Raw genomic sequence first — 24,886 nt, 5'->3', positions numbered from 1 at the left:
ACTTGGGGAACTGGAGCGAAAACAAGTTCACAACAGTAGTGAGGCACTGGCTCAAGAGATAGCCCACAGGCTACGTGAATACAATGAGGAGGCTGATTCCGAGATCAAGCATCTGCGAAAATACGCAACTGCTAGGGTGTATGGGGAAGGAGATCGTCCTTGCGTGGTTCTTGCGCAGCTGCCTAAGCGCCGACGGGACAGAACGGCGACCCCCGTTATGAGATCTTCCGCAACTGAGGAGCTGCTCCCTGATGAGCAGGTGGCGGAAAGTTTTCGGGAATATTATACGAAACTGTACGCTTCGAGAGGCCCTGCACCTGAGGAGCGCATACTGGATTATCTAACCCACATTGAGCTCCCTAGGATGTCTAACGTGGAACGAGAGTTCCTGGCACGACCGATAGAGCGGGAAGAAATAGTTTTGGCATTATCGGCAATGAGGGCCGGCGGCGCCCCGGGCAGTCTGTGGTCTTTTACTAGGCCTATTCAGATTTATTGATACCACATCTCCTTTCCCTCTGCGAGGACATGGCGGACACTGGCACAATGCCGCCTACTCTACACGAAGCTATCTTAGTTGCAATTCTCAAACCGGATAAGGACCCGGGAGACTGCGCCTCCTATCGCCCTTTATCACTGCTAAACGTTGATGCGAAGATATTTGCGAAATTAATTGCCAACTGCCTCGCCCCCATGGTAACCGCGCTGGTGGCCCCGGAACAGGCCGGCGTTGTACCGACCGAAATCTTACGTATAATCTCCGGACGGTCTTCGCGGCGTTCCAACACACAAGCCCTGAGGTCCCTGCTGTGGCGGTCTTCCTCGACATAGAGAAGGCCTTCGATTCCGTCGAGTGGCCGTTCCTTCACCATGTTCTGAGTCGCATGCGGGTGGGAGAGCTGTTTCTGCAGCTGCTGGCTACGCTGTACACCTTTTGTATAAAACCCCTCACTCACCAACCTAGTGGTGACATGCTTCATCATCGGAGTCCACCCTGGTGACCTAGCGTCACCAGGATGTGCTTCAACACCTGTAATACAGTGGAGCGGGTTGTGACTGTAAGTGCAAAAAAGTGTTAAAATTTGTCCTGGTTTAACTTAAAACAGAAATTTTATTTTAAAGCAACTGGACAATGTTAAAAAGCAATAGCGAGATACTGGTAGGGAAGTTACGACCAGAGTATCTCTATATGTGTGTTTGTGGGTTGGTCAACATGTTTCTACCAAAGGGGTCAATACCCGGTATTCCTCAGGACCAAAAACAGGGAGACGGACGGTATGGGCCCCCTAAAAGGCGCACCCTATCCTGAACCCCTGTGTATCTAGTGGCAAATGGCCAGTAGTATTGATGCTCAGTCAAAATGTACGAGTATGAATAAAAAAAGAGACCTGTGGAGAAGAAAAAGTAAACAGATATCAGGTGTGATCATGCTTACTAGCCTGTTACGTCGTGATGTGTCTCTGTGCTTTCATATTTCATGCCAATGTGATTGGAAGACCTTCAATAACGTGATGATCAGGTGTCCGTGGGGGTATTATCAGGACACTTATACATATCAATAGGTGCGTGCATTGTTGCATGCATTATTTTTATCGCACTCGTAAATTTCTCATGAGTACAGTAATCGGCGCGATATTTCATTCAATATACCCAGTCATTTCATTCGATATGCCCAGATATGGTGATCCCGAAAATCGGCGGTGCAATTTATGTCATTCTTTATAGGTAACATACAAGACTAACACACATGTAACACAGAGAGGTACATAGGAGCTGCATGGCGTGAGAGAGGGGCTTACTCAGTTTAAGGCTCTCAAATGCTTCGGCGGGCAATAATGACTAAACACCTCCCTACGCATCACGACGCCATACGTCGTTCGTAGCCCCTCCCATTGCCGGGACGTAACCACTCCCAACCCGGAAGCGGCAAACCTTTGATTATCGAGCCCGTCTCGCACGGCATCACTAGCCGAGCAGAGGACGGTAGAAGTAGGTTAATGGCCTGTTACCTCACCAGTAAACTGTAAGTAGATGACTTTTCCTACAAAACCCTGACACCTAGTCTGGCAACCTTTCGCGAAGCATTACGCTATCGAGTTTGGCACTTCCCACGCCGCTCGGTGATTATCAGACTCGTCTCTCACTAATACATAGTCTAACATTACAGAATATGTTTTCTCTGTGTGATGAGCCTACCCCCTGCCCGCCGAAGCATTTGAGAGCCTTAAACTGAGTAAGCCCCTCTCTCACTCCATGCAGCTTTTATGTACCTCTCTGTGTTACATGTGTGTTAGTCTTGTATGTTACCTATAAAGAATGACATAAATTGCACCGCCGATTTTCGGGATCACCATATCTGGGCATATCGAATGAAATGACTGGGTATATTGAATGAAATATCGCGCCGATTACTGTACTCATGAGAAATTTACGAGTGTGATAAAAATAATGCATGCAACAATGCACGCACCTATTGATATGTATAAGTGTCCTGATAATACCCTCCACGGACACCTGATCATCACGTTATTGATCACATGAAGGTCTTCCAATCACATTGGCATGAAATATGAAAGCACAGAGACACATCACGGCGTAACAGGCTAGTAAGCATGATCACACCTGATATCTGTTTACTTTTTCTTCTCCACAGGTCTCTTTTTTTATTCATGCTTGTCCATTTTGACTGAGCATCAATACTACTGGCCATTTGCCACTAGATACACAGGGGTTCAGGATAGGGTGCGCCTTTTAGAGGGCCCATACCGTCCGTCTCCCTGTTTTTGGTCCTGAGGAATACCGGGTATTGACCCCTTTGGTAGAAACATGTTGACCAACCCACAAACACACATATAGAGATACTCTGGTCGTAACTTCCCTACCAGTATCTCGCTATTGCTTTTTAACATTGTCCAGTTGCTTTAAAATAAAATTTCTGTTTTAAGTTAAACCAGGACAATTTTTAACACTTTTTTGCACTTACAGTCACAACCCGCTCCACTGTATTACAGGTGTTGAAGCACATCCTGGTGACGCTAGGTCACCAGGGTGGACCCCGATGATGAAGCATGTCACCACTAGGTTGGTGAGTGAGGGGTTTTATACAAAAGGATGAATTTTTTCCTTTTATCCAACAAGCCCACCATGTAGAAAACCTTCAACTTCTCCTTTGGTGGTACTCCTCTCTTTGTTTGAATCAGTCCTTGTCAGGGGAATAGGAGTATTCTCTGTTCACCTTAGGTGAACACCATCCCTTGCTCTCTCCTTGGTTTTCAATACGCTGTACACCTGCCCGTCTGCCTGCATACGCATATGTTCTCTCACCACTGACCCTATACAGATCAGCAGAGCCTCTCCCCCATATTATACGCATTGGTCGCCGAGACTTTAGCTTGCGCCTTGCGTGAATATCATGGCCACAGAGGGATTTGATTCCCCACCTATAAGTTGATCGTATCTACGTATGCTGATGACACCCTTCTCTATGTCAGAGATCCGGAGGTGCACCTGCCTGCTGTACTCCGAGAGGTGGTCTTGTTTAGCTCGCTATCGGGGATCCACGTTAACTGGAGGAAGTCCCTTATGTTCCCGCTCACGCCAGCCACGCAGCCCTTTCAACCGGACTATCCTATTCAGTGGTCCACGGACGCAGTTCGGTACTTGGGGATTCGTCTCCACACGGACTCGGAAGTGGTCCTGCGTGAGAATTATGGGGTGGCGGTCTCGAAGCTCGAGGAGGATGTGGAGAGATGGATAGCTCTCCTACTATCGCTGCTGGGGCGAATCTCCCTAATGAAAATGGTAGTTCTTCCGCGCTTCTTGTTTTTATTCAGCAACATCCCTATGGTTTTATGGCGACATTTTTTCCAGCAGTTACAATCATCAATGTTGCGCCTGGCCTGGGCCGGGAAGCAGCCCCGTGTAGCATGGAAAATATTGGTGCGTCCAAACGAAGCGGGAGGGCTGGGAGCCCCGGATCTGGAGCCTTACTACCGCGCGGCGCAATGCGCACCCGCTTACCATTGGATTCACGGGCCAGCGAACATTCCACATGTACGTATCGACTCAATTGTGGCGGACCCGACGCCCTTGCCGGCTATATTTTCCAGACCGCCGATCGCAGAACAGGTCTCCTGGATTCTCTAAATGTTGTCGCGCATGCCTGGCACCACATGATGGATATTCAGGCATGTAGTTTCCTATACACCCCTAACGCACCTGTGGATTGGTGCGCGTGGTTGCCACCATGTAGGGATAAAGGAGTAGTGGAGGCTCTGAAGGGGCTGCAGATCAATACTATGGGAGACCTTTTTTCTGGGGGGGGGGGTGCTCTGAGTTGGAATGAGATCGAGACGGAAGACAGGACGCACTCTCTTCTATCACGCTTCCAGTTCCACAGAGTACGACTCGCTCTTAGGGTCCTACTAGGGGACGATATGGAGGAACCTGCGATAGTGTGAGCCTTTGACTACATTGTCAATGCCAAAGGCCCTACTAAACTATTCACCAATCTATATCGCATTGCCTTCTCTGGGAGGACGGCGGAATATGCCAAACCGAGATTGGCGTGGCAAGCTGACTTGGGAATTGAACTGGGGGAGGAGACGTGGCAGTATTGCTGCACGAGTACAAGAAGGATATCTCTGAACGGTCGTCACAGACTGCAGCACTTTAAATATCTCAACAGGGTATACTACACCCCTGACAGACTAGATAGATATGGACTACGGGACAGCGCTAAGTGTGAGAGATGTGGGGTTTTACTCGCCGATTTTATTCATGTTGCATGGTCCTGCCTGGATATCCTCGCCTTTTGGCACTCAGTGTACCATGAAGTTAACAAGATCACACACCTCACATTGACTCCCGACCCACTGTTGGCCATATTGGGATACCCCAAGCCCCTCCGCCCCATGTATAGGAGACTGGTAGATATGGCTTTCCTGATTGCCAAATAGTGTATTGCACGTACCTGGATGCGGGGCCCGGTCCCCACATTAGCACAGTGGACTAGGGAAATGACTTTTTGCTGCACGCAGACGGAACTGTATAGTGACCTGCTCCCACCACGTAATAGGCCTAAAAACTACTGGTCCCTGTTCACTGATAGACGCCGCACATGTGACGATGAGACGGATGAGGACAATTCTCCCCCGATGACTGGTACTGTCCTAACGGCAATAGCAGACAACGCTACGTAAATCGTTCGATACTGACTGTACACGGGTGGTGAGGGAGGGTAGTGCCCTTTGACGATGTGTCCCATGGCTGCACCCTCCGAGCGCTAGGGTGAATGGTGATTTATACACAGAACCTGGATCTCCTGCTACAAGACGTCCCAACCTGCAGTATGTTGTAATATAAATGTGTCATTCCATTATCTGTGTACTTTTGATATTGTTTACTATACGCTCATTCCCTGCTTTTTTGTTATTCACGAGGACTGTCAAGGACCGTGCTGATTGCTCAAGCTCTCTTTTCCCTTTGTTCCTTCTGTAATACTCTGTTATAAATGCCAATAAAACAAATTATAAAAAAATAAAAAAATATGGCTCAGTTTTGTGACCACCTAAATTGTGTACTTATATTTTCATGCAAAGCGTCTGAATGTTGCCACATTTACGATTGATAAATTATGATGTAACAAGGTGTATATGTTGGAACAAGTAGAATTATCTACTAGTAAGATTTTGTGATGGCTAGATGGGTGTTAGATAATATAAATGCATAACTCCATACAACCTTAAAACTGTGTTATTTCTTATTCACACATATTCAATTTCATGATTAATTTATACTACTTTTCTAAAGTATTGGTTAACCTAAGGCCTTATCCGAGATGTACAAAGTATTTAACGTTATATTAAAAAAAAATGTACTTTTTGAACAATTAAACCTTCCCTACACAAAGGCTTTCGTTGTCTATTTCTCAAAACAATAATTTTTATAGCATTTAAGCATACTCATTTACTTAAATGTCAAAAACAGAGTTGCCCATTTGAGTGAGATCGCACTTGCAGGTAGGTTGAACGCTGATAAAAGCAAGCACCACAAACATGAACCCAGTCTTTCTCAATTTTCCTGCCGACGCGTTTCGGGCTTTGCGCCCTTCTTCCCAGGCAAGTTACAGCAAATGACGGCACACGAAGACCAGCCCGTACATCCCCTATTATTTATTAGGAGATTACACTCAGGTGAGCGTTCTCAGTGAATCATGGGACTGGTAGTCCATTCTCACCATGTGGGTCGCCGCCATCAAGTGCGTTTTCCTCATATCTTAAAGGCACCGCTGGGTATTTCACAAAGTCGCTCTCACGTCTTTAAACAACACCTCCAGCTCCACAGGGTGCTGCCCCAATAAGCAGCTGCAGATCCACTCAGATAACATGGTGGTGAGATCTCGTGGCCCGGGCAGACCACTAAACTGTCAAAAACAGAATTGCCCATTCGAGTGAGATCGCACTCGCAGGTAGGTTGAACACTGATAAAAGCAAGCGCCACAAACATTAAGCCAGTCCTTCTCAATTTTCCAGCTGACGCGTTTCGGGCTTTGCGCCCTTCTTCCCAGGCAAGTTTCAGCAAATGACGGCACATGAAGACCAGCCAGTTCATCCCCAATGATTCATTAGGAGATTACACTCAGCTGCTTATTGGGGCAGCACCTTGCAGAGCTGGAGGTGTTGTTTAAAGATTCGAGAGCGACTTTGTGAAATACCCAGCGGTGCCTTCAAGATATGAGGAAAATGCACTTGACGGTGGAGACCAACATGGGGAGAATGGACTACCAGTCCCATGATTCACTGAGACTACTGGTCTGCTCTGCCTTGTCAGCTGTGAGGCGAGTCCTTCTCTACATCCAAAATGAAATTAAAGTCTCCTCCCATTATAGTCGAGCTAGTCCGGTATGGTGCTAGGCTCCCAGACAAACTGTCAAAGAAAGATATTCGGTCCACACTGGGGGCGTATACGTTACCGTATACGTTACACATCGTCACCTCTACCCCATCGAGCGTCCCAACACCACTACAAATCTTCCCTCTGGGTCTACTAGTTGTTGCGTCATCTCTAAAGGAACACCCGCTTGGATCCATATCAAAGCCCCCCTAGCAAAAGCAGAGTAGGTTGTATAGTATAACTGCCCCCTCCATCTACGTTTCAGTGCTAGCCCCTCAGACCGATTAATATGCGTTTCTTGGAGGAAGGCTATATGTGCTCCCCGCCAAGCCAAGTAGGCATGCACCTTGTATCGCCACTGCATTGAGTGAAGCCCCGCACATTCCAGGTAACACATTTCAAATCATGTAACGTTCCTATTGTGGGACCATGACCTCCCAAACTGACATTCCCCACAAAGGATCACACCGGTGGCTCGATCTACCCCATCCAGTCCCCAAGACCTGCCCCAACTATACCACCCCAGAACAGGCGCTACAACACTAGTACCCATCCAAACTTATATTCAAACTGCTCCTTCAGTAAAATCCCCTAAGGAGCTATACCCAACCAAGAACAGGGGAGTGTGCCTGGAGCGTCAGAGGAACGGTCCCCCAGCCTTCAACCCATCTGCGCTCGACCCCCATGAGAGCCAATCTGCCCCAGTTGAGGCTACAGTATAACACAATCACCAAATTGCGTATTCAATCAATCAATCAATCATTGACACTTATAAAGCGCGCTACATACCCATAGGGTCTCAAGGCGCTGGGGGGGGGGGGGGGTGCCGCTACTGCTCGAACCTGAAGGAGAGGTGGTCTTGGGTCAGGCGCAGGTCGGTCGGGAGGGAGTTCCAGGTCTTGGCGGCCAGGTAGGAGAAGGATCTTCCTCCTGTAGTCGTTCTTCGGATGCGGGGGACGGCGGCGAGGGCGTGGTTGGCTGATCGGAGGTGGCGTTTGGGAGCGTAGAAGTTGACTCGGCTGTTGAGGTAGCTCGGGCCTTGGTCGTGTAGGGCTTTGTGTGCGTGGGTGAGGAGGCGGAAGGTGATTCTTTTGTTGACGGGGAGCCAGTGAAGGTCTCTCAGATGTCCGGAGATGTGGCTGGTTCGTGGGATGTCGAGGATGAGTCTGGCTGAGGCGTTCTGGATCCGCTGGAGTCTCTTCTGGAGCTTGGCGGTGGTACCGGCGTAGAGGGCGTTGCCGTAGTCCAGTCGGCTGGTGACGAGGGCCTGGGTGACGGTCTTCCTGGTCTCGGTGGGGATCCACCAGAAGATCTTCCGTAGCATGCGTAGGATGTTGAAGCACGCCGAGGAGACGTTGTTGACTTGCCTGGTCATGGAGAGGGAGGAGTCCAGGAGGAGTCCAGGATGACGCCCAGGTTGCGTGCATGGTCTGTCGGTTTGGGTGCGGTGCCCAGGGCGGGAGGCCACCAGGAGTCGTCCCAGGCGGAGGGTGAGGAGCCCAGGATGAGGACCTCCGTCTTGTCCGAGTTCAGTTTCAGGCGGCTGGTCGTCATCCACTCGGCTACCTCTTTCATCCCTTCGTGCAGGTTGGCTCTGGCGGCGGCGGGGTCGTTGGTCAGGGAGAGGATCAGCTGGGTGTCGTCGGCGTAGGAGATTATGCTGAGGTTGTGTTTGCGTACGATGGCCGCGAGGGGGCTCATGTAGACGTTGAAGAGGGTGGGGCGCAGAGAGGATCCTTGGGGGATGCCGCAGATGACTTCGGTGGCCTCTGACTTGTACGGTGGTAGGCGGACTCTCTGTGTTCTTCCGTCGAGGAAGGAGATGATCCATTCCAGTGCCTTCCCCTGGATTCCGGCGTTGTTGAGGCGCTGCACTAGGGTGCGGTGGAAGACCGTGTCGAAAGCCGCGGAGAGGTCTAGGAGGATGAGGGCCGCTGTTTCTCCATTGTCCATCAGGGCTCGGATGTCATCGGTGGCGGCGATGAGGGCGGTCTCGGTGCTGTGATTGGCTCGGAAGCCGGACTGTGAGGGGTCGAGGGATCCGTTCGTCTCGAGGAAGGCGGCCATCTGCTTGTTGACGGTCTTCTCGATGACTTTGGTTGGAAACGGGAGGAGCGAGATGGGGCGGTAATTCTTGAGGTCGGTGGGGTCCGCTGTTGGTTTCTTGAGTAGAGCGCTGAGTTCGGCGTGTTTCCAGCTCTCAGGGAAGATGGTGGTGTCGAAGGATGTGTTGTTGATGTCTCGCAGGTGGGGTGCGATGACAGCGTCGGCCTTGTTGAAGACGTGGTGAGGGCAGGGGTCGGTCGGTGATCCGGAGTGGATGGAGTTCATCGTGCGGATGGTGTCTTCGGTGCTGATCGGGGTCCAGGCGTGGAGGGTGGTGGTGGGGGGTGGTTGTTCGGTCATGGTGTGCGTTGGTTGGTTGTTGAAGCTGTTGTGTATGTCCGCGATCTTGTTGTGGAAGTATGAAGCGAGGGAGTTGCAGAGGTCTTGCGATGGGGTGATGTCGTTGTTTCCTGCGCTGGGGTTGGAAAGCTCTTTCACGATGTTGAAGAGTTCCTTGCAGTTGTGTGCGTTGTTGTCCAGCCGGTCCTTGAATGCTGTTTTCTTGGCGGCGCGGATCAGCTGGTGGTGTTTCCGGGTGGCAAGTTTGAAGGAGGTCCTGTTGTCCGGTGTCGGTTCCCTTTTCCAGACTTTCTCGAGGGCTCGGCAGTTCTTCTTGGAGCTCTTGAGTTCGTCGGTGAACCATGGGGCTTTCTTGCTGCCGGGTCTGCTGGGCGGGGTCCTCAGAGGGGCGAGTTCGTCCGCGCAGTTGCTGATCCACTTTGTGAGGTTGTCGGCGGCCTGGCTGGGGTCCGCTGAGCTGGCAGGAGGGTGCTGGCTCAGGGAGGTGGCGAGCTGGTCTGCTGTGATCTTGTTCCAGCTTCTGCGGGCGGCCTGTTGCTGGTGTTGGTGGGTCGTCGTTCTCTTGAAGGTGAAGTGGACGCAGCTGTGGTCCGTCCATTGAAGCTCTGTGGCGTGGCTGAAGCCGATGTCTGTGCTGGAGGAGAAGACTGCGTCGAGTGTGTGTCCGGCGAGGTGGGTGGGGGTGGACACCAGTTGCTTGAGTCCCAGGTTGGCGAGGTTGTCGAGCAGGGTGCTGGTGTTGCGGTCGTTGTTGTTTTCCAGATGGAAGTTGAGGTCTCCCAGGAGTATGTAGTCAGCGGAGGGGAGGGCATGCGGGCTGACGAAGTCGGCGATGTCCTCGCTGAATTGTGTGCGTGGTCCCGGGGGTCGGTAGATCAGGGTGCCTCTGAGGGTGGTGTTCGGGTTGGTGTGGATCTGGAAATGCAGGTGTTCTGCGCTGGTCAGGGTGTTGTCGGTGCTGGTCGTGAGACGGATGGTGTTCCTGTGGATGATGGCGATGCCTCCTCCCATCTGGTTGGTGTTGCGGTCCCTCCGGACGATCTTGTAGCCCTCTGGGATAGCGATGGCGATGTCGGGAGCTGAAGAGGCGTTCATCCAGGTCTCCGTGAGGAAGGCAACGTCAGGGGCTGTGGCGTCTAGGAGGTTCCAGAGTTCAACGGCGTGTCTATGGACGGAGCAGGTTCGGCAGACCTCGCTAAACCCCTCCATTCCACTCAATCAATAGTCTACTAAATCTAGGGGAAGCACCCCAGGGCCGAGTCCATCTCTTCTCTCAGCCTTCTGCCCATGCACAGCGAACCGCATTGTTACCCATCCACGATCTCATCCGCGGTCCCAGCTGTCAAGTGTGGTAGGTGTCCACTGCCTTCATCCGACTGTTCCTCATCCGTTCCCAGAGAACCCTTTTCCGAGCCCGTCTCCTCCAGGGACTCCGGTCTGCCCTCTCAGGAGATGGCCGTGAAAGCTTGCAATGCAGCAGTGCGCTCCTTCTCGGTCTGTGAGCCCGTAGGCCCCTCAGCCCCAGTGCGACGTCGCCGGATGCGCCGCGATCTGCGCGGTCGTGGATCCTTCGGGAGAACGCTTGTGCTGCGCCCCGCTTCTCCAGTACTTCATACAACTCCAACCAATCCCAAGCTTCCTCAGGTCTGTTGTGGAAGAACGTCTTTTCATCCATGGTGATCCTGAAACGTGCCGGGAACAGCAAGGAGTATTGCAGGCCCTCTTCTCTTAGTGCCCTTTTGAGTGTCACAAATTAGGCCCTGCGGCGTTGTACCTCAAGTGTGTAACCCGGGAATAATGTTACCTTACTGGTGCCCACTGTGTATGGGCCCGCAGTACGAGCATTGTGTAGCAGGAGGTCCCTGTCCTTGTAGTGGAGCAGCCAGGCCACCACTGGTTGAGGCGGCCTGCCAGGATTCAACGGCCGGGCCAGCACCCTATGGGCTCTTTCCAAGGTAAAGAAAGATATCTAGGCCTCTGGAGCAACGTCCTTCCTCAGCCAGACTTCCAAGTAGTCCATCATGTTGGCCCCTTCCACTCCCTCCGGCAACCCCACCATCCGGATGTTGTTTTGTCGATTCCTCCCTTCGGCATTTTCTGCCTTCCGCTCCAGGGTTTGCAGTTGGTGCTGGAATTCCATCATCTGGGCAGCCATTGTCTTTTGAGCAGGTTCCAAGGTTGCCAGGGCCCCCTCCGTCTGCTTCACCCTGTCTGCCAGCTTTGCGTGGTCGGCCCGGAGGAATCCAAGCCCTGCATCACATGTGCTATGTCCAGTTGTGGGGCCTCCCTGGTGTCCGTAATAGCCTTGAGGATTTGATCCACTTGGTGCTGGAGCTTCCCTTCAGATCGGGGTGGGTTCCCTTCCTGCGTGCCCGAGGAACCTGCATCTTCTTCCTGCTCCAATGGCACCCCCGCTTGTTTCCCTCTGGGCTTCCCCATGGTCGTTCATCCCAGAAGACCCAGTTATCAGTTAGGTTCTGCTCCAGTGGCCCACCTCTTTCGTGGCGGTCCCCAGTGGCTCATTGACTTCCCGGGTAGACTAGGGTAGACTAGCCTAGACTAGCCATCCCTGCTGTCTCCACTCTTTACCCTCTTCATGCAGCCGCAGATGACCCCGGTCCCCACTGGAGCGGTGCTTCCACTCCCCAATCATCCCACATTATTGCTGCGAGGCCTTCGGCACCGCTTCGCCGGAGTTTCCAGCCTGGGCCGGCAACAGTACTCTCACTCTCAGAGCCTCAGTCCCGCCTAGCCACGTCGGATTATTCTCTCCGCTCGGCAACAGCTCCACTGCCGCAAGAGACCAAGATGATGGACCTCTGCACCACCCTGCAGTCCGACCCTTGCTCCGCTACCACTGCGGTCTGATAGGGTGTCAATCAGCGGGGCGGAGTCCCGCGCCAGCGCTGTCGCTTCAGTTCCCTTGACTGCGTCGCGCTGGTATTCCCCTCCATCCCGGTGAACGATTCCTGCTTCACCTTTCTAGTCCGCTCCGTGCTCTCAACGACTGCATCGACAGGAAAGGAGACCACCCGACTGATCCGGGTCCTCTTATTGTCAATAACGCGATCTCATCCCACTTGACGCGTTCCTCCTGGCTCCCGTATCTGGGCAGTCCGAATCACCACCCCGCTCCCCTTCTCGTACCCACGAGTGCGCCAGGGTTCAGCCCCTAGGCAATAGAGGCTTATAATTATTAGGCTTTATGCAATGTCCTGATGATGATCCCCATGATTACGTAGTGGGATCGAAACGCCGTCGACCTTTTTGTGCACCCTATACAGAACGTATACTATGTCATGTATATGTAAAGGTGCATCTGTCTCATTGTATACTACAGAAACTTGCAGCTTTTGCCTAATAGCCCTGTTCTGTTCCTTGTTTCCTCACTGTTAAAATCTGTATGTGCTTGGGTGCAGGCTTGTGCCCCACTACGCTGAACTGTTGAAGGAATCCCTGTTTTCATTTTTGTCCTTTGATTCCTGATTAAGTAAAGATTGAGACCTCTCTCCGGCTGGACATGTCAAACTAATATAGTTCCATTGTGTCTATATTAATTGTGGTTGAAATAATTCTTTTGCATGGGACCACTGTTGTTTCAAATAAATACTCAACGCCGCTCCGCAGCACTGCCACTCTTCTCACCGCTCTACTACGTCGCCATCTTAGGAATCCGGGCACCCAGCTCGTTTCGGTGATTCTCCGGGCTCTTGATCGCCGAAAATCTCCCAGTCCGCCGTGGAGGCCTCCAGCCTCCCGCTGTTGACCTTCCAGGTGCTCAGGGCTTAAGTTCGATATCCCGATCGAGGATAATTATAGGGGCCGGCGCGGAGCTCGTAGCTCACGCGCCCTCCCTCATCGGCTCCGTGGCCATGCCCACCTAGATAGCGGATTGGTCAACATCTATCCGGATTACATGACTAAAGTTCAGTGGCAGAGGCATTTTATTTTGAATTTAAGGAACAGCCGAGGTCCCTGGGTTTTAAATATGCACTGTTGTTCCCTGCCAAAGCTCTGTGTCATGGACTATGAGGGCTCCTATATCTTTGGATTAGACGTGGACGTTTTGGACTGGTTGCAGGATTGTCCAGGGGCCGCTGGAGACTGGGAAGGTGATAGAGGTTGGAAACTACACCCACCAAGACTCAAGCTGAGACGGACAGGGCGAGGATGGTGGCTGAGATAAAGGGTGGCCAAGGTTGGTCCGGGAGGAACCTGTTGTCACCTTCGGAGGTGGAAAAGGCTGCTGATAAAGATACAACATACGGGGAGTCCTCTGCCACGGTTGGAGACTTTGGGGGGAGAGGCTTCTTGTGGTGACCTCTATGATTGCCAACTTGTTTATTTGATTGGTTGTTTCGAGTTGCGGGCCGCATCATTTCACCCTTTCCTGGCTCTCAGTTCTGCATTCCCTAGACAGGACTGTTCCGCGATTATTTGGGAGAGGGCGACAGTCACCTCGAGTATTGGGAGGGTGGGTCGTTTTGAGCTCACTGCGAGAGAATGTGGGGCAGTGTGGTTTATGTTTGGGGCGGGGTTGTTTTATGGTTTGACAGCGGCAATCGGGGAAAAGTTTTATTCAATCAGGTGTCAACGTCTGAGAATGTGGTGAATGGGCTGGTAGGGCATGAATCGCAGGAATTGAAAGTGGAGGGCCTTTGGATACTCTCATGGAACAGTAATGGTCTAGAGAGTAGCATCAAGAGAGGTGTGGTAACAAAATTCCTATCCATACATACCCCAGACTGTGTTATTGCAGGAATCGCACCTAGCCGGCAATAGATGCTGGTTCTTTAACAGAGGGCTCTTTCGATTAGTGGTACATGCAGGATTCAAAAGGGGTTTCAAGAGTGTAGGAATCCTCTCAGGATCGGTGCAAGACGACAACCTCTGGAACTTTTAATGGGCTCCCCCCGACAGTGGTTTCCTGGTATCTCCCATCGGGCTTTGCACGTATGGGAGAGTGGTTGGTAGCTGCACCGGAGGCCCTCATGAGGGGCGGGGGGAGGGTGAGATGTGATCTTAAATTGACCGAGTGAGGTCACGGACAGTGAAGCAGTCCAGGATACCGCTGACGTTGGATACACGCCTGGCAACGTTTTTGGGGTCAATGGGTTTAGACCACAAACAGTTCTCATATGCAGCCATGCTCTGAGGTCCCTTTCCCGACTAGATTATGTGTTAGTCCCTAGCCACCACACGGGTTGGAGAGGGGAAGCATGATATCTGCCGAGAGCAATCTCAGATCACTACCCACTGAAGGGCACATGCCAGGGTCCAGGCGGGACACAGAGAGGGGGATGGAGATTAGAGTCATGGTAGCTAATGGATTGGGGCACTAAGAAACAGTTGATTATGGAGCCGGGTCTAGTGGCTTAGTGGACAAATGCATCCACTGTAGAGGCCTTTATTCAACCGCATGGTCACAGGTTCAAATCCCGGCAGGTCCACTTAGCCTTTCGTCCATCGGAGGTCGATAAAACGAGTACCATTGAGTTGGGTAACAATAAACGTGTTTTTCAGCCCTAAGATACCATTAAGTGAACGTGCGCTTTACAAATATATGTTATGTTATGAAGACATCTAAGTACCCTAAATAAAATAAGGGTACAGTGTACCCTGGCGTGACACTCCGGGAGGCCTACAAGATGGTGGCAGAGAGCCACCTGATTTCCCATACCATTGGCAAGAAGGCAGAGAGAGAATGTGTAGCATTAGAGAACAAATTAGTTGAGTCAGAGTCTGCAGTCATTGCTGGCCCAATGTCAGAGCTGGCAGCTGAGGTTGACAAGACCCGAGAGGAATAACGAGTCTTGGCACAACAGGAAGCCAGGACCCATTTTTGGGCAAACAGGGGCAAATATATGAGTTCGGTGACAAGGCCAGAAAGTTATTGGCCTGGCTTGTGAAAAAAAACGAGGGGCAGTGAGGAATAAGGGGTCCTAAAGGATGGTGATGAGACTCTGATGGGAGTCGCCGGAGGCCATGGCACGTGCTGGCTTCCCACATGAGCGACATATATAACTCATATGCTCCCGATGATGAGGAGTGTCTGTCAGTCTTTGTCCGGGATCTCTCAACGCGCACACTCGCTGATGAGCACAGTGATTCTCTAGAAGTTGAGATTTCGGATTCTGAGATTGCAAAGTTTCTCACCAACCTGAAAGAGTCTAGCCTGAACGGCTTCTCAACTGAGTTCTGTAAGTGCATTGAGGCACAGGTGGTGACCCACCTGGGGGAACTTTATAGGTGTGCCAGACGAGAGGGAAAGTTACTGGAGGACCTACATCGTGTGTCGATTGTCATAATTTGCAAGGAAGGGAAGCCGAAGGAAGAGTGTGTGTCCTATCACTCGATATCCCTGATCAATATAAAAGCAAAGATACTGGCAAGGGTGCTAGCAAACCATATGTTACGAATAGTGGAAACTCTGGTGAAGGCAGACCAGTCAGTCATTATGCCACACCGCACAGGGTGATGCGCCTCAATCTCTGGTGGTTATTTGGCTGTTTGGTGCACTGTGGGGAGATTCGGTAGACAGCAATAATATTGCCTTTGGAATCAGAGAAAGTGTTAGATTCTCTGGAATGGACGTGCTTGTAAGCAGTTTTAGAGAAGAGGGGATTCGGCAGTTAATTTGTGGGATGTGTAAAATTGCTCTACCAGGACCCCGTGTCCTGAGTGAGGGCAAATGGAGTCCTGTCAGGGATGTGAAGAACAGGAGAGGAATAAAGCAGGGCTGCCCGCTCTACTAGTTACTGTTCACAGTGGCCCTTGAGCCGCTGGCAAACTGGTTCTGGCTGGATGCCCAAATCAGGCTTTGCATTGGGACATAGGCTGGGAGGACACAATATCCCTCAACGCAGTTGACATTTTATTGTTTCTGGCGGAGCCCAAGCAGTCATTGTGGCGCATACTGGGGATACTACGGGGAGTACACTGGGCTACATATCAACTGGGGGAATTCAGTGGCATATCCCTTAATGGAGAGTTGGCCTCCGACGGTGAGCTTCCTGATCAGGTGTGAACCAGAGGGTTTCAAGTACCTAGGTATCTATGTTACATCTGACCGCAAGCAATTCTCCCAAGCTATCTGGAGAGGATCCTAGAAGCCAACAAGCAAGATATGGGTCACTAGCGTAGCCTCTCACTGTCCTTGCTCGGCAGGGCAGCGTTGTTCCAAATTATTTACCTCCCCAAGTTCCTGTATTTCCTGCAGAATACACCCTATGCAGTGCCAGACAGGTTTTTCAGGCAGGTCGACGAGATCAGGAGGAAGCTGCTTTGGAATGGAGGTGACCCTCGAATAGCCCTAACAACATTGACCAGAAAGGCTGGGGCATTGCCTTGCCGAATCTCAGGCTGTATTACGGTGCGGCACACCTGGTCGTGGTCAATGACTGGATCTCCTCCGATCAGACTGAGCCTTCTCTTATGGCAGATAGGAGGGCGATAGAACCAGTGGGACATCTGTGCTAATTGTACGGGTGAGCCGTCGCAAAGTTTCCAGGCACCAATGGCACTGGTACTCAATAACTGCCAGAGGGCTGAGAGACTTATGGGCTGGAAGGGGCAGGTCAAATTGGCGACTCAGCTATGGGAAGCGGAGAAACTAAAAGGGCTCACAGATATTGAGGGCCATAAAAATTGGGACATGCTGAGTATCTCCGTAGTGGGAGTCGTCAGAGGGATGGCAGAAGATTACCTTTCAGGAACTACAAGATGAATATGAGACGTTGGGTTGTCAATATCTCCGATACTTACAGATGCAACATCAAGTCAAGCCAAGTCAAAACAAAACTTTATTTGGTTTGTTACAACCATAAAAGTATACAATTTACCTCTTATCATAACATTAAAAAACAAACACGGCGGTATCATAAAAAGATATTGCACACCTCAACACATATAATTTAGCTCTCTCTTTAAAATAGGGGTGTTATATCATTCTAAATTATTAAAATCAATTAATTCATACATATACATCAAATCCTTCATATATATGACAAGCAATACTGTAATCCCTTGATAGCTCAACCTCGTGTAATCATAAGGGGAACACTTACAATGCTTACTCTGTGCACTTGAGGAACACTTTAACTTTATTCATATATTTCCCCATAGCACAGGCTAAATCTAAGTTCCCCATTTCCACCAAAAGGTTAACAGCTTGCATCCTATTCCTGATCCGATATTTTTTAAAAATCGGACATAAAATCTCCTTTCGTATGTCTACAAACTTCATACAATCTAGTAAGATATGTAAAATATCACAGGGGGTACCTATTATACAAGTACATCTACCATTGCAATCTATCATAAGGTTTCGAACCCCATTATTCGCATAACATGGGTTTATCCCAATTCGCATTTTTAAAACTTCCCGCCTTAAACGGTAACTAGGTAGCCGGTCCACATAGGGAAAATGTTGATCATTGTCCCAAGCCAGTGTCATGTGGGCTACCGAGGATTTTCGTGAGAGGTACTCCCGAGCATATATACGAGACATATCAAATCCCAGAAACCTTAATTCCTTCTTGCCTATTGTCACATGGTCTTGCTGCGAGCATGCCCTCAAACCAAGCACCCCATATGCTTCGCTTATTGATGTTCTAGTCTCTTTCGCCCGGGGCAGCTCGCTAATGGCAATTTCCCCTTTAGCCCATTGGGAGATTTTAAGAGACTCCCCTGCTCTTAAGCGCTGCCAGAAACGTACTAGGGCCACACAGGCAGTTATAGCCCAGGAGGTAGTTCCCAGGTCAAGTCTTGCTGCCTGTACCATTGATGATTTAGGCAGCAAGAACAAGCTTTTTAGTATATTTCTATCCTCTTTATCCCAGGGGTTCTTACCGCTTAAGTAAAGTACCTTGGCTCCGTACAGAAATTGTGGAGGGACCATTGCTTGGTAGGCTTTTATGACCGGCCTATCCGACATTTCTCCACAGGTACTATTAAATCTTATTAGACCTTTCACAGAAGCCGATGCCCTCATTTTTAAAGCTTGCAACTGTGTATACATACCATTTCAGGGTACTGGTGAACCACAGTCCCAGATATCTATAATCTGTTACCCTCTCAAGCAAATGTGTACCAAGATACCATGAGAACTTCATTTTTCTCCTTCCGAAACATAATTTTTTTTGTCTTCTCCATGTTCACTGCACATTTTTTAATTATGCAGTATTCTTTAACCGGTTTAATTTTCTCTGAAGGCCTAACTCCGTCTGGTCCATAATCACCAAGTCATCGGCATATAGTAGGGTTTCACCCAACACCGCATGGTTCCTGAGGAATGATTTCCCTTGTTTGTCCATGAACACTTCATCCCTTTTTAATATTCTAATTCCTTCCCAAAGCATCTCAGCCTCCGCCTTTTCCATTGCATCTTTTATTAGAGCTGAGTGAAGCAGGACCTTTGTTATTTCATCCCCCTTGCTATTAACCATAAACCCAACTTCTTTTAAATCAGCAGTACTAACATATCTTAGACTGGGACACTTTGCAAATAAGGAGAGGAGCTGGGAACGATTCAAAGGGTTTAATTTCTTAATTCTATCCCCCCTTTCCCTGTCCTATAGGTTCAACAAATATCCAGGTGTCTGCAGGCCTTTCTAACTGTGGATCTTGAAAATTTTCATCTGCCGTTTCTTCCCTTCTATGCCTGCTTACTTCTTCTCTGCCTCTTATCCTGAGACCCTTCCCGGGGATTGAGTTACTAAGCCCTGCACATGAGGACGTCTCCATCCCCCAATCTGGTGCTGCGTTCTCCTTTTCCCCCCGGGTAATTCCTCAAGGTATCCTTCTCACTTTTTCCCATGCTTTTCCCTGTTTTCCACCTGGGTTGTTCCTCAGGTCTACTGGTATTTGCTCCTATATCTGCATAGCTTAACTTTTTAATTTCTTGCCTTACTACCTTATCCACTGTCTTATGTTCAGGGGTTACCCCCTCCCGTACTCCTGTTGCTTCGCGGTTTGGCATTTAGATGGGGCCTTTTTCCCTTTCCTTCGCCATATTGCATTTTGCTTTATGTACCTCCTTTCCCCATACCTCTTTATAATCATGGGACAACGGGATATATATTCTGTTGGTACATCCTCCTTGGGATTACTCGCCCTTGCCACTGCTTCCCCCCCTATTCACCTTATTTTCCTCCTGGGCTTCTACTGGCCTTACTAGCGAGGGCATCAAGGTTTTAATCTGTGCCAACTCCCCAATTATATCCTTAAACTGGTTGCCTTGTGTTTTTCAAATGTCATTATTTAAGACTGAAACCTCTAAAATACCCTGCAGGGTTTTCTGGAGCATTAGCATGACCTCAAGCATAGATAAGCTAGAAGAACCCATCACCTCCAAACTATGTAGAGGCAGCCCTGACAGATCAAATCGAACAGCATTTGAATTTTCCAGTCTTTCATTTCCCTTTAAGCTGGATTCTCTCCAGACGAAGTCTTCCTCACCCATGGATTTACTTCGGTTTATTCTTTCTTCATTCACCACCTCTACTCCTATGTCCTGGGTAAATATCGACTGAAACAGCCTTGGCGAGGAGGACAAGCGAGGTTCCATAGGTATCTCAGCAATATTAAAGTCAGACTGGTTCAGAGCTTCCATGCTTATTGCTGCCGAGTCCTCAATGATTTGCGGGGTCTCTAGCACACTTATCTCCTTGTCTGCTGTCTCTTTCACTTTAAAATGTTTACCAATAAAATCCTTAATGGATTTTGATACCGCCGACCCCCCTTTTGCGCCTGCTGACTTAGAGATTGTCGGTGCTAGCTGTGGGGTTGAGCTCGGTGAGGGGGTAGACCCCTTGACTGTTGCTCTACTACCGGTGGGTGTCGCCATATCTATATTTGCGTCGTCCGGGCCTTTCGGTAGTTCAATCAAATTCTCCGTCCCAGATTTATTTCCTGATTTTTTAAGGTTTTTCGGGGCTTTACGGGGTTTACATTTCCCTATGGCCATTGCCTTTGCTTTCTTTTCCTTAAACCCTTCTTCCCGGCGTACACAATGTTACAATGGGCTTCTCCTTCACCTTATTTAGCTTCCACAGCTTGATGGGTACGCAGCTACCCCCACTTTCTATGCACCTCCCCCTTTTTATTTATTTTTGTTTAAAAAGGGGTAAATTGTCTCTTCCACTTACCTCTGTTTCTGTAGGCCCGCCCTCTTGCCTCAACCACTTCCCCCTCTTCAATCAATTTCCAAGCTGCACACTCAACCACTTCTGCACTTTTAAACTGCTGCAAGCTCCAGTGGCTGTATTCACCCCTTCACAATTCCTTATATATAAGGCTATTGTCCTTCTGTTTGTATATGCCTGCCGCTTGTATATATATTTCTTTTTGGGCTCTGTCTCCACCCAAGGTAATCCGCTGACTGGCTGCCACTATCTCTACACCACACGCGCCCCGCACTTCATACCTCCTGTGGTGCAGCTCGTTCTTTTCCGCACTTTTCCGCGCTTGTAGCTCGTTCTTTTCCAGCTTTCTATCAGCCGCGGAGGATGCGGGCTCTACGTCCTCGCTGACCCCCGCGAATTATGCTTGTCGCGGCTCATCACGGCTCCCGCATATGCCGCTCTCTCTTTAGCTCCGTGCGGCGGCGGTCGATACGGCTGTCGGCTGTCGATGTCGCTGAGGTCGGAAGTCGAAGATAATGCTGGGACGTGCCGGGAAGCAGGAGGTTCTGTGGGAAGTTCTGCGAGTGCTCGAGTGCTTGTAGCCAAACAGAAACAGGGTTAAGCTGTAGTCATTTTGAAAGGCACTTTGCAGATGCCACATATTTTTTATGACTTCAGTTCCCCGCTGGAGGAATGCCCACTGGAATATAGGGTACTCTTGTCCCTCCTACACACATCTACCATCTCATCAGTATATATATATATATATATATACACACAACAGTATTGGCTCATAGCCTCCCCAACATGACCAAACCACCAGGGATTGCTGGGAACAAAACCTAGGAGCATTGGAGGACGACACCTGGGGTGAGGCCTGCCACTTCCCATGGGAGGTGGCAATCAAGGCTAGGTTGCAACTCTGACCTCTGCTAGAGAGAGGGTGGTTGGAGAGGTACTGCAATCCATACACTAGGGGAATGCCTGCTAATACAGAAGTCCTGGAAGAGAGTAGAGTAACAACTAACGGAGGTGGTGGAGACACGTTTTCAGCTTATGCCTCAGTTGGTGACAGAGTACCGGAGGGGGGAGCAAACCGTGGAGAGGTATGCTCTGCTCTCTGCAATGTGGCCCTGGTGAGGAGAGTCATAGCCGGGAGAAGCCCAGTCCTACCACTGCCGCAGGAATGGGAATTGAATCTCACTTGGTGTATGGGGGAGGAGGAGCAGGTATACAGATATAAAGGATGCCCCCTCAAGTTTGAAAGGATTTAGCACTCTTGGTGGGATTCAGAGGCCTGTGACTAAGGGGTGATGCCCTCCAGATGGATGACCCCGGGTGTCCCAAAGGTATGGATAGTTTGGGTTCAGTGGCTGGGCCGCATGTCCGAGTCGTCAGGGGGAAACAGTGTCCCTGAGCGGAGTAAATGAGTACCATCTTACTGAGGACTGAGAGGTGGCAATGGTAGAAGGTGGAGTGGTAAAGAAACCTGGATGTGATACATTAAACATGTCATGATGTCGTCTGTCGGGGTCAGGAGGGGGCAAGATGTTTGAGGGGAGGAGAGGGGTTAATGGTATGTTTCATGTTGGTGGCAGATGCTGATCACGTGTTCTTTAAATAATCCTGATGTACTGCATGAACTATGCTTATAAATGCCAATAAACAGAGTTTTTGACAAAGAGAACCACAATTGAAAGATCTGCTTTGATTTTGCAATTAAAAAAAAATGTTATGACTTGGAAACTTGTCTCCATACCTCACACACTGGCTTACCTGTTGTAGTGCAGCCACAGCTACTGCTTGCTGTTGCAACGCAGCGGTCTGAGTTAGTTGATAGCTTGCAGGCGAAGGTGTCGACAGGCCCACTGTTGCCAATGAGTTTTGCTGAGTATACATTGTTGGTGAAGTTCCAAGTAATGGTGGCGGTTGAACCCCAGGAGGAACTGTGAATCAATTAGATGAGTTATAATTCAGTTGTTGTCTTAAATCCAAAGTCAGGAGAAGGGATACAAAACATTTTACTAGTAAAATGAATTCTCAGTCAGACTTGTCTGTGTCTAAAACCACTGGTTTATGTCCCACAACTAGAATCCCTACAAAATATTTATTTGAAAATAAAGGCAAGAATGGAAAAGGCAAGGGGACTTATAGGCAGAGTCTAGGTATTTTCATTCCGCACAAGTGACTTAGGCCCTCAGACATATAGCACTATTTTGATAACCCATTTACTCCATTTCACCACTTGAATCACCAAAAGATCATAAGGGACAACAGTGCAAACTGACTAAATGTCAGGTGCAGTTTCAAATGTTAATCACAGTCATAATCAAATCACAGTTTAAAAATATAGAGCCAGCTGTACTAGGAACTTTTTGCAAAAAAACGGTCACAATATACAATCAGTATTTTTGCAACCAGTGCTGTCATTTGCTAACTGACGCACGCGCTAATTGGTTGGTTAGTAAATTATCGATTTCTAGTGGGTTGCAATTCAACCTAACTCATGAATATTAATGAGGTAGGTTGCAAATTGCGACCAACTAGGAATCACAGAGATGGTGGCCTGTTGAGATCAGAAGACTACGTCTGTGATTGCTTTTGCTTTTAAAAATGGTTTTGTCAACATTCACAAAGGGGAACGCGGTCCGTCGGATACCCTTCATATTTCCAAATGGCTTGCCACCTCCCTTGAGGAAGCGATAAAAGATTAATGTCTTGTGACCAGAATTCGGTTGCAAAACATTACAACATACCAATCTGATTCAGTATTAGAAAGAAATGAAACAAACCCCTTATAAATACAGTTTGTATTTGGTCACAAACCTAAATTGCAATTCGGTAATGTGTTACCGAATCACTATTTAGTTTTGTATATATGAAAAGACCTTTTTGCAGTCTCAAATTGCCGGATTCTAGGAATCTAATCCTTTACAAGCACAAAAAGGTTATGTACATCTGACCCATAAGGCTTTATGTATAGATAAATCTTAGCAGTTGTAATTACGCAGAAGACAACAAACAGGAGGATTTAGGAATATCAGACACTAAAACAAATGGCAATACCACACATGTAATACCACGTGTTGACCAGTACAATGTGTTACATTACATTGTGGCCTTTACCATGCATTTTTGTGAGATTATATATATATATATATATATATATATATTCACGGGGCGCCCCAGTGTCCTTTACACACACACAATATATATATATATATATATATATATATATATATATATATATATATATATATACACACACACACACACACACACACACACATATATACATATGTATATCACACACACATATATATGTATATATATATACACGCATACATATTCCTCTATTTTAAACACGCATACATATTCCACTATTTTTTTGTGGGGAGGGGGCGGGGGGGACGCCACCAAAACCACTTTAAAAACAAAACCTAACCGTTCTATCCTCCCTGAACCCTAAATTTACCTTTACCTCCCTTTAACTCTGAGCACCTCTAAAGCCTTAAATTACCCTTACCAAAACTCTATAATTACCCTACCCCTTTACTATTTGCCAACCCTGAAACCTTTAATTACTCATACCTCCTTTTAGCACTACCCACCTTATAACCCCTAAAATTAACCTTACTTTCCTTTACCACTAACCGCTTTCCCTCTACCAACTATACACTAAAATCACTCTTAGTTCCATTTCCCTGTACCCGCACCTTTGTCATCTGTCTTTTTTAATAGCCTTAACAATTATGCTATTTAAGAAGAAAATACTTACTTGGGTTCTAAAGTACCATGTGCTAAAAGATGAGTGATAAAAGTAAAAACCTACAACTTGCATTTCCCTGCGTGGTACCTACTTACCTGTGTCGTAAATGGCATACGTGGTAAAATCATTGCTGTAAAGGCCGTATGCGGGACTAAGCACCTTCTTGGCTCAGACATAGCCCTAAACAGTTTTATAGGATTAACGCAGCAAGGTATCATGACCACAGACTTAGCATGGGCTTATCATTCAATAGCAACAAGGCTTACCCCGCGTGTTCCCGGTGTACACTGTAAAATATACTTACCACAGCGAGTCCAATCACATTCATATATGGATCACAGTACCCGGTGGACAATGAAAATATTGCTACCCTTCAGTTCCGAGCTGGTCACACTTATACTTGTACCACCCTAGTCTGAGATTGCCTGGTAGTAACCTCTGTACCACTCCTGTTATTGCCTTCCACCAGTGATGCTGATGTCAGGACCCAGCTGGGAGAATAGAAGATCTTCTCACTTGCACCTTTGGCTCACTATTTTCCATCTGAATCCCTGTTCACACCACATACTTGTCACTTAAGGCCCGACGTACCACTACTACTGGCAGTTTAGCATTCCTGTGCAGCCTGCTTGATTATCACTGCTATTTCTCTCTGGATTCCAAAAGGTCAAGTTGAACAAAAACATCAGACACC

General features: G+C 48.7%; 1 protein-coding gene across 6 annotated transcripts in view; it reads right to left on the bottom strand.

Annotated features, from left to right (window-relative positions):
- The window catches only part of CCAR1 (cell division cycle and apoptosis regulator 1), a 1,607,854-nt gene that overhangs the window by 1,456,002 nt on the left and 126,966 nt on the right, over positions 1 to 24,886 (bottom strand). For all 6 annotated transcript variants that reach the window (XM_078643192.1, XM_078643189.1, XM_078643190.1 and 3 more), the window contains exon 3: positions 22,200 to 22,369. In XM_078643192.1, the coding sequence (XP_078499318.1) occupies positions 22,200 to 22,369 (170 nt within the window). The remainder of the gene's footprint in view (positions 1 to 22,199; positions 22,370 to 24,886) is intronic.

The sequence above is a fragment of the Lissotriton helveticus genome, chromosome 5_1 (genome assembly GCF_964261635.1).
Source record: "Lissotriton helveticus chromosome 5_1, aLisHel1.1, whole genome shotgun sequence".
NCBI classification, from domain to species: Eukaryota; Metazoa; Chordata; class Amphibia; order Caudata; family Salamandridae; genus Lissotriton; species Lissotriton helveticus.
The sequence above is the reverse complement of the archived record's forward strand: the minus strand, read 5'-3'. Positions and strand labels throughout refer to the sequence as shown.